Raw genomic sequence first — 11,271 nt, 5'->3', positions numbered from 1 at the left:
AACTGTAAATAAAAGCTATTCACAGTATACGGGGTTAAACAAATAATAAAAATATATTAATGATTGATTGTTATTGGTCCCTATAGGCACACCTTCGGCAGTATTTGACTATGACCTTAGCCCATGCCCTACTTCTTCCGAAGGTGTGCTTATACGGGAAAATGGCACAAATAGACGTTTTGTAATCGTTCTTTAACATACATGTAAACCATATATAATATTTAACATGTATAATTCGAATAACAGGAAATGGAAGCACTTCTATTGAATGATAGCAAAATGTATAAAGTGCATGCATTTTATGTTTGTAATTCATTTGTATTAGACAAATATGGAAAAAAAATGACTATACCTCAAGGGACGTCATCGGTGCGTTTCTTAGCTTACATTCATACCGGAACAACAATGTTGAAGAAAACCCGTGTATTAAATACATTTCTTCTTTACACGTAACGTTTTATTAACATGTCATGGATAAATTCTGATTTATTTATAATAACTTTGGCCGTATAGTTCCAACGAACTGTCTGCGTTAAGCAGAACCTTACGATCAGCAGCAGTCATTTTTACGCCATTGACGTTATCATTCGCCTTTTACAACAGCACGTGAAATCAACAATGATTTCAGAATTTGACATCACAGAAAGTAGATGAGCAACTTGGCACACCGTTTTTGTTCATTCACATTAAAACAATATCAACATCATTTTGTTATAGTTAGGCATTTAATAACTACATTTATTAACAATTTAATATTAGACCTCTGGGTCTAACTGTAACTGCTTTGTATGTATACTGAGGAAGATAATCACAACTTTAAGAATAAGAATTCTTTTATATGAAAATTTTTCCTAAAAGTCGGTATAATAAACAAACGTATAAAATGGCATTGTCAAACATGGAATAATCATAAGCGTACTTTATGAACATTCTGACTTTCAAGATCTCATTGCCGAATGCGAGCGAACGCTTGTATTGTTCTGCTGAACGCTCTTCTAGTTGTTTCCATTTTTAGCAGGACGTTGACAACTTTCGTTGCGACTGAAATAGAAAAGATATATGAACAATTTAACATTAACGATATATATAAAAGTAATAGATAAGCATGGTACAGCTTAAGTAATTTAAAAAAAATGAGGTATTTCAATGGCAACATGCGTCATGTGCATAAATATAAACAATATCACGATAAATACACCAGAGTGTGTGCTGTTTTTTCTTATAACATATGAAAGAGATTGTTATTTTTGTAAAAAAAACAACTCATTATCTGTTTCATATACATAATCGTTTCATATACATAAACTCGAGTTCGGTTTCTAATTGAACATTTGGTATTGGTCAGGTATTTTAACAATATTTTTTAAACTTAATCATTTCAACCATCGCAGTGCTGAGCTCGAACATATCAGGTAGAGTAATGAGTAACCTTAGCCAATGTGAGACCGGATCATCAGCCAAATATTGTTTTCTATGGCACAATGTTCCCACTTATTGTTGGTTTTCAACAAATCTAAATTTAACATTTCATTATGTATATAAATCAATTCGTTGCTCTTTATGCAAGATTATGTACTTTCTTTTTTTTCAGTACAAATTTTTAACGTCAATAAATCAGTTTGAAATTCTCTGTAAATAACTGAGAACTGCTTCTACTATTTTGGTTGCAATAGCCACAGTCGTGTAGTTTCTTAATAATTGTTTTTTTTTAAACCAACACAAGCACACAGAGTGGTTTGGTTTCATTATGATCAAGCAAACAAAACAAGTTTTACAGAGTTCGAAAGAATAAGGGTAGATCTGTTATGACTCTCTCGACATATAGTGTTTTTTTGTAAAGAAATCAAACTTTTTTTAACTAAGTCGAGATGTCCCATTACTTCTCGAGCTTTCACATGCGCGTTACCGTCATTTAAGTAAAACTAGCCCTGCCTCTGACAGTATTGTTTTTACAAAGGAACAAAAACAAATTTTCCAACCTGGCCAAGATATAAGTACAAGCAACGTGTTGAGTAATGTGCATGCTGATTTATGTACAAATGTGAACTCAAGAGTGCAAGCCTTTCACAAAACACAGTCGGGTTATATGCCTTTCAACATTGTCAACAAGATGATACGATAATAACCATTTGAGTGAGAGTGTGAACAAGGTAAATTTGGCAAATTTAGAGTAAACAAAGGTCGGTTTCGATGTGCTTTGTTCGATCTGAGTGATTTTTAAACTTGCTCGCGATGTCACGCTGATAATGCGGATAATTTAATAACGGAAGGCATTTCGATAATAGACAACAACAAAGGCCACAGACGAGAGTTCTGCAGCTTATTGCATTTATGTTCTGTTCAGTGGGGTTTAAGACACAAAAAAGTGTTTTGCTGATTGATGGTATTGCACTCCGTATTACGAAGAAAGAAAATCGCGGTAGAACAGTGGATGATATGTAAAATTAAACGACACAATTCCATCGAAAATCAGCAGGTACATATTTTAACGAAAATCAAAATGCTTAGAAATAAATCAAGAACGTGTTAACTACTTGAATTGAAAGATCAATATATTTATGAATGTAACAACATGTAAATTTTGTATTTTACTGGCGTATTTGAGGGAATTCAAATGTTTAAAGTCGGATTATTAATACTTATCTTTGCTTTAGCTAAAATAATTAACACATATTTTCACACAGAATTGCAAGAATATGAAATATTACATCGTAGAAGTCGCATACAAGTGCAGCTTCAGTAAATGATGGATTGATTGTTTGCAACCAAAACGTTAAATTAATTATACATTTGCTAAGAAAATTCTAAACGTTTTAGACTGCGGCAAATCTTTCCAAGATTTAAAGAAACAAATACAAATATTTTCAGATTATTTCTAAGATAGTTTATTACACTAACAGAAAAAGTCAGAAGAAATTTAGTTTATTAAACAAATTGCAACAATTGAAAATAAAAGCCTAATGTAAGTTTAACGTCATAACTTGCATATCTATAAATTGCATTCATAGTCTTTAAATAAATGTTTATCACAATAATTGAATGGATAGATTGCATGTTTCATGTGGTTAATGTTTCACCAAATGTGCAAAGCAATCTTCTAAGATTAAAATTTAGAATATTCATTTTAAGCTGAAAATTTAAGTATTCGAAATTGTATGGGCGTAAACTCGTACAAGGATTACCCCCGGAGCTCTACCAACTGAGCTGAACGGTGCGGTCGAAGTAGATCAAAAGGTTAAACAAGGGCTGTTTGTAAAACATACATGCCCCCCATATGGGCTCTCAGTTGTAGTGACAGCCGTTTTGTAAATATGTTTTTTGTCACTGTGACCTTGACCTTTGACCTAGTGACCTGAAAATCAATAGGGGTCATCTGCGAGTCATGATCAATCTACCTATGAAGTTTCATGATCCTAGCCATTAGCTTTCTTGAGTAATCATCCAGAAACCATTTTACTATTTCGGGTCACTGTGAACTTGACCTTTGACCTAGTGAACTGAAAATAAATAGAGGTCATCTGCGAGTCGTGATCAATCTACCTATCAAGTTTCATGATCCTAAGCATAAGCATTCTTGAGTTATCATCCAGAAACCATTTTACTATTTCGGGTCACCGTGACCTTGACCTTTGACCTGAAAATCAATAGGGGTCATCTGCCAGTCATGATCAATGTACCTATGAAGTTTCATGATCCTAGGCCTAAGCGTTCTTGAGTTATCATCCGGAAACCATTTTGCTATTTCGGGTCACCGTGACCTTGACCTTTGACCTAGTGACCTGAAAATCAAAAGAGTTCATCTGCCAGTCATGATCAAACTACCTATCAAGTTTAATGGTCCTAGGCATAAGCGTTCTTAAGTAATCATCCGGAAACCATTTTACTTTTTCGGGTCACCGTGACCTTGACCTTTGACCTTGTGACCTGAAAATCAATAGGGGTCATCTGCGAGTTATGATCAATCTACCTATCAAGTTTCATGATCCTAGGCATAAGCGTTCTTGAGTCATCATCCGGATACCATTTTACTATTTCGGGTCACTGTGACCTTGACCTTTGACCTAGTGACCTGAAAATCAATAGGGATCATTTGCGAGTCATGTTCAATCCACCTATCAAGGTTCATGATCCTAGGCATAAGCGTTCTTGAGTTATCATTCGGAAACCATTTTACTATTTCGGGTCACCTTGACCTTTGACCTAGTGACCTGAAAATCTATAGGGGTCATCTGCGAGTCATGATCAATGTACCTATCAAGTTTCATGATCCTAGGCATAAGCGTTCTTGAGTTATCATCCGGATACCATGTTACTATTTCGGGTCACCGTGACCTTGACCATTGACCTAATGACCTGAAAATCAATAGGGATCATTTGCGAGTCATGGTCAATCTACCTATCAAGGTTCATAATCCTAGGCCTAAGCGTTCTTGAGTTATCATTCGGAAACCATTTTACTATTTCGGGTCACCGTGACCTTGACCTTTGACCTAGTGAACTGAAAATCAATAGGGGGCATCTGCGAGTCATGATCAATCAACCTATTAAGTTTCATGATCCTAGGCATAAGCGTTCTTGAGTTATTATCCGGCCACCATTTTACTATTTTGGGTCACCGTGACCTTGACCTTTGACCTAGTGACCTCAAAACCAATAGGGGTCATCTGCGAGTTATGATCAATGTACCTATCAAGTTTCATGATCCTAGGCATAAGCGTTCTTGAGTTATCATCCGGAAACCATTTTGCTATTTCGAGTCACCGTGACCTTGACCTTTGATCTAGTGACCTGAAAATCTATAATGATCAATCTACCTATCAAGTTTCATGATCCTAGGCATAAGCGTTCTTGAATTATCATCCGGAAACCATTTTACTATTTCGGGTCACAGTGACCTTGACCTTTGACCCAGTGACCTCAAAATCAATAGGGGTCATCTGCGCGTCATGATCAATGTACCTATGAAGTTTCATGATCCTAGGCCTTAGCGTTCTTGAGTTATCATCCGGAAAACACCTGGTGGACGGACCGTCCGACCGACAGACCGACCGACCGTCAGACCGACCGACATGTGCAAAGCAATATACCCCCTCTTCTTCGAAGGGGGGCATAATAAATAAAAATTGTTGAGCAAGAACTTGTTTATTTTTCGTACTTTATTATAAAATATGTTGTTTTTGTTTTTTAAAAAACAGTGATATTTAGTTGATCCATTAGTAACTGCGTGTGTAGTAAGTTTGTGCATTCCCAATAAGAGAACCCTCTTAAGCCAGTATTTATCGTTTATACTATTCTTTTAACGGTTTTTAATGTAATTTATTTAAGTCAACATTCACTTAATCATAAATTGCATACTGCACATAAATGTTTGTTTTAAAAGGAAACTGTTAAATTTGGTACTTAATACCTCTCAATGGCGATTGCATGTCTGCTCTGCGTGCAATTAAGTCTGCCTCTCCGATGCCTTTAACTGAAATAAATATGTTTGCGCTTGAAGTTTGCTAATTATACTTATGATAAAAAAATCACATTCTTATTTAAATTGTTGATCAAGACTGCTTTTCAAGTCCATACATTTCATTCAAATTTGATTAAATGAACAAACGTTGCCGATATCAAATATAATATTCTACCGAATTAGTGTTCAGTCAGTGTCGGCAATTGAGTAATATGAATAAGAAACAAAGCTTTTAAATATCTCTTTTCAGCCGCAGATCCTAGCCTACATAAGAAGTTGTGGATCCTAACAGGGCATTAAGAAAAACAGTTGTAAACGACCTATAATTTGATTCATACCAAATAATACCGTTATCTTTTTATTTCTACAAGAAAACATCATTGGATAATCCTTTCTTAAATCAAGTCACCTAAACATGTAACATTCTGAAAGATGGTTTTTTTTACAAATGGAACCATAACACATACTAGTAAATTAATTTAATAAGATCATAACTCAAAATAAAATAACTTGTTATTATAATCCATAATGACACAATTTAAACATTTCACGTGTAAAGTTTATTTTCATATTTAATCAAAAATGAAACATGCAAACAAATAGAACGCTTTTTAATGCTGTATACGAAATTTGTATTAAGGGAAATATTTAAAACGTTGCTTTAAACACAAAGGGAAAAAGGTAAAGACATATTGATTAATAGCTGTTTGTCCATCAAAGAACCGTTTCAACTGGATTTTATTTTATTGACAACTGTGATATAATGTATAAGATAATATTTTTTAAAGACAATGTTTTATATAATTTGTATAGGAGGTTTTATTGAGATGTCAGATTAAGACACAAAACCCATCATAAAAGTAACTTCATTGACTATTTAGTAAAATTAAGCATATGTTTGAGGGTTTTTTATAAGCGATATACCATTTCTACACGATTGCCATCCTAATACGTTGAACGCTAACAAATGCCATGCCTTGTGATAGAAAACCATAACAAATATTCCGTGGGCAAACAAACAGAAATAAATCAGGCTGATATATATCGCAAGAGAATTGATGAATATATAGTAAGTGTGTAAACCTATACCCATGGTGGCTGAAAATAAATATAAATGTGCCTGACCAGTGACCACCCCTCATCAAGTTTTTCGCCTATTAAAACATTTCCAAAACTAAAAGGGCCATCAAAGGATCATGTGTGTCAATTGTAATCATGACTGCCAACTAAAGATATAAAATAATAATTATAATAAAGGTAAAACGTGAACTTATAACGGCTATAAATGTTAAAACATTCACCTCCAATTTTCATAGTTCACAAATGGTCCAACACAGTTATTGTTTCAGCTAAAACATTTTTATAGATATCGAAAAAAATATTCGTAATGTGAAGAAATGCTAAACGTTACAAATAAATGAAGTGTATTTAAGAACGTGGAGAACAAACAACATGCTTTGCAAAGAGCAAAAGTTGTATAATTCTGCGAAATCAAAAATTAGAATTCTGCGTCGATGACGTAACACAATTATACACATCAACGGGTTCGTTTGAATATATTCAGCATGTACATGCATACATCTGCGTCGATGACGTAACACAATAATACACATCAACGGGTTCGTCTGAATATATTCAGCATGCACATGCATACATCTTTCAAAAGATTTTACTTCAAATGGGATCATTATTCTGCATTTCACACATTTCATGTCATCGAGAGGTCTAGATAATTACGACTCACGATAATGCCGAGGACCTTTGTTAATTAAAAAAAAGAGAATCTCCGGTGTTTTGATAGAAATATGATCTTTCAAGTAATACTTAACCCGAATTAGTATTAGAGAAAGGCTTTAATCTGAGTTGTTTTAAATTAAGGTTAAATATGATTTAAATAATTAACCTTGCTAAAATGATGGCTCGTTAGAAAAAAAATTCGGTAAAAGATAGAGAAATATGCAGATGCTGCACAGTTACTGATCGATTAAGAATACAGTTTTCTGTTAAATCGTATGTTTAAGGAATGGGCTTGTGTCATATACTGATCCCGACCAAAGACATGCGGTTTAAAATTAATACATGTAGTAGCTACAACAGTTATGCAATTATTTCACGCGAACCTTGACCAACGCATTTTTCTATTATTGACGAACGTGGGCGTAGCATATCTCGAACTATTCGGTTCTTGGTATTACCAATTCAATATAACTTAAGTGTCGAGAAAATTAATCTGATTACCTCTGGTAAGCTCAGATATTTCGGTATCTCTTTCGAATTCCATTGAATATCGGTCATCGTCGTTTTGTAAAAGAGATATATAACTTCTGAATTCCGCTCGAATGGCTCTAACATGTATGTCCTCAGCTACAAAACACGATAATATTTAACAACATCCAACGTGATCTATATGCTAACAAATGATATTTATCGTTTGTAAAGTTGCTTTTTCGTGAACTACAATCGTTGGTTTAACAGTATAAAACAATATACCATAAATAGTTAACTTAAATTGAAAGATTTAATATGAACCTATACTATTATCATATCAAGGCATATCCTTAAGCATACTTGATACATTAAAAAATAATATACACATAAAGAAAATACATAATTGGAAAACAACGAAATAAATAGAAACCGGCGTGGGATTTGCGATCGCCTGTCCGGTCAACGACATGACCAAAACGAAAGAACGGATATGGCCTAAAGCTACTCACCTGATATATCGTTGTTATTCTCATTTTGGAGAGTCGTTACCTTTAACAATTTTCCGAACATATAATAACTACGTTGGATAAATTCACATATTTGCTTGGTCAGTTGTTTTATCAGAATGATGTGTACATACATACTAATCCCAACATAAACAACTGTCCGACAAGAGACAACTGTAGGTGGAGGAAACACGCTGTCCATTGAATGTTGCTTTCACCCCGGTATCCTCAAATTTGAAACCCGACGTCATATCAACAAGCAAATTGATAGAATTGATATCCCCCGCATCATATGCTTTGTTGATGGGTGCAAATCGGACGGATGAACATACTGACAGATGGACGGACGGAGGACAATAACTCAAAACTAAGACAGAGGAAGGTTCTTGAGCCTTCGAAATTTATTTAGATGAATTAATAAGTCGTGCGTTTTCCACAAAAACATTCAATGTTTATATACACTCAATTTTCAGAGTGTTGCAGAGTGAACACAACATCTGCCATGCCATTTGGCGTGCATCATCCTCTTATCCATATATATACTCATATCAAGTTTCAATTAAATCCGCCAAAGCACTTCCAAGATATTGCTCCGGACACAAAAGTGCCTATAGTAAAAAGCATTTTTTCAAGATACAAAGGGCCATAACTCTGGTTTTAACGGAAGGTTTACAATGCCATTTGGCGTGAATCATCCTCTTATGCATATATATACTCATACGAAGTTTCAATGAAATACGCCAAAGCACTTCCAAGATATGGCTCCGGACACAAAAGTGCCTATAGTAAAAAGCATTTTTTCAAGATACAAAGGGCCATAACTCTGTTTTTAACAGATGGTGTACAATGCCATTTGCGTGCATCATCCTCTTATGCATATATATACTCATACGAAGTTTCAATGAAATCCGCCAAAGCACTTCCAAGATATGGCTCCGGACACAAAAGAAGTGCCGGCCGGACGGACAGACGGCCGAACGGACAGCCGGACGGACAACGCCAAAACAATATCCCTCCGCCTCTGGCGGGGGATAACAATACTAGTCATTCTGTTACTTGAGTTACCATATGCTTACCATGACTTTTTCCTTCTTTAGCAAGGGTTTTATATAGGCCCCTTGCCCCAAAAGAAATGCCCCTTCTTCTACGCGAATATATTTTATATAGTGCAATTTTCCCCAAATGTCACGCTAATTTTGGGAAATTTCTCACCTTTTTTTCAATTCTGTCGATATTTGTTTCACCCAGAACTGAAGGCCATGTCCTTTAACCGAAGTCAAGAAAAACGCCCTGCGTACTGTACTGCAGTTTCAGAAGTTTACCTCAATACTGATATAGTATTCTGACCACAGCAATATATGTTGCCTCTTTAGTGTTCTAAACCTTAATGTTGAAGAGGGTCAACGTAAGACGGACATAGCACAAAGGGCAATCACGAAATTATTCGAATTGCTCGCAAAGTTGTGCTCTTTTGAACTTTAATATTACAATAAATATCCTAAACAAATTAATGGCATTACATCTCCATACTCTTCCATTATGCCAAATAATTACCACCATTCTCAAAAAGACAATATTCAGTAGAGTATGTAATTTTGGTTTCAATCGACACGTACATTTTCGACAGACGAGCTCGTAGTTACAATTCGAAATTTTATAATAATAATCTCATATCATATAGACTCTTAGTCATGCGTTTGGGACATATGCAGCGGAATGTATATAGGTATTTACATGGTAACCTTGGCAGGCGAGCACGGGAGATGTACTTTAGGCGCGGAGAGTAATATGGTGGCTTAATATTTAAATCCTATCTCGAGTTTAGACGGTATGCATAGTGGAGACTATGCGTTGACATTGAGCTCTAACTAAGACGTGATTTTTTGTGTCAAATAATTGAAAAATTACCTAATAATTTATGAATGTTTTTTACGGAAAGACATTGAAGTTTTTCATATGAGCAGAAGCACTTGAGCAACATCGATAGAAAACAAATCAATTCTTGAGAAACAGAAAAATATTGAGACAATTATTTCAACATCCAGCCTGTGGTTAATTCCAAAAAAGGTGGAGAGTTCATTATATCGTATCTTACTCTGGTGACAATTTCCTAAGTTACATTATATATGGATATATTTAGTGGAGGACGCCTACGAAGTATTCAGTTATAGTGTATCACATTTGGCAAATCTTTATCTTCAAAAAAAAATATAAAAGCATGAAGAACGAACCGACATGGCAGAAGTTTGAATGCATTTAGTTTAAACCTATTTATTTTAGCTCGATTGCATTGAAAGCCTATGACTTATATAAACGCTCTCGAGTCCGTTTCCTGGGGGGCCTAGAACCAGTACTTTGTGTCTTTGGGGCAGTTTTAAAGAACTCTCCCACGTTGGGGATCGAACCCGTGACCTCCCGGTCGCTAGGCGGACACCATATCCATTACACCACGGCGACGTTTTTTGAATGCATTTGGACATGCAGTTAAACCCAAATTAAACGGTTTGGTTCGAAAACATATATAAAAGTATGGTAAGTACCATTCACAAGGATTCGAAGGGCCTCAGATGTCAGCCGACTGCCCTGCAAGGTGAACAGCGCCAGAACGTGTTCCCACATACGATTGTATTCTCTTGCAGTTATTCTGTTGTGTCGTACTAATTGCAAATCAATCATCGGACCTTTAATTAGAAAATGGTGAACAATGTTTACCTTTTACTAGTGTTGTATACGTATCAACATCTTAGCATAAATAGTATTCGTTTTGTTTATAACATTTAAAAAAGATCTGTGAAACAAACAAATGAACGCTTTTACAGCGTTTCTTTAAATAAAAGTATCCGTGTGTTATATACAGTTATGTATGGAAAACCGATTGTTTACATTTTAAACTATCTCACGTCCACATCAAACAGTTTCAAAATCGATCAACAAAGAGGAACAAATAGTCTCACCAAGTTTATTACATATTAAGCCATTCACGTGGCTGCTAGCGTGTCCAAGCAAGTCAAAAACGCCACCCGACGGACGAAACATGATAACGATGCAAAGTTAAGCTTAACTTCAACAAATGTCAGAGTGAGCATCAGATACAAAACA

The 11,271-nt window shown here is 35.2% G+C and overlaps 1 protein-coding gene across 2 annotated transcripts; it reads right to left on the bottom strand.

The window, feature by feature from the left end:
- Nucleotides 1–559: 559 nt before the first annotated feature.
- LOC127867254 (uncharacterized) lies at nt 560–10,852 on the bottom strand. Of its 2 annotated transcripts, XM_052408272.1 has the most exons (4): nt 10,713–10,852; nt 7,697–7,822; nt 5,408–5,470; nt 560–1,041 (listed from the first exon to the last, which is right to left on the bottom strand). In XM_052408272.1, the coding sequence occupies exons 1-4, from the start codon at nt 10,846–10,848 to the stop codon at nt 947–949; spliced, it is 420 nt and encodes a 139-aa protein (XP_052264232.1). In that variant the 5' UTR covers nt 10,849–10,852; the 3' UTR covers nt 560–946. The 2 variants fall into 2 exon arrangements, with proteins under 2 accessions (XP_052264232.1, XP_052264233.1); XM_052408273.1 differs by lacking the exon at nt 7,697–7,822.
- Between the last annotated feature and the right edge of the window lie 419 nt (nt 10,853–11,271).

Source organism: Dreissena polymorpha, chromosome 2 (genome assembly GCF_020536995.1).
Source record: "Dreissena polymorpha isolate Duluth1 chromosome 2, UMN_Dpol_1.0, whole genome shotgun sequence".
Classification (NCBI taxonomy): domain Eukaryota; kingdom Metazoa; phylum Mollusca; class Bivalvia; order Myida; family Dreissenidae; genus Dreissena; species Dreissena polymorpha.
Note: the sequence above shows the minus strand (reverse complement) of the source record. Positions and strands in the feature narration are given on the sequence as shown.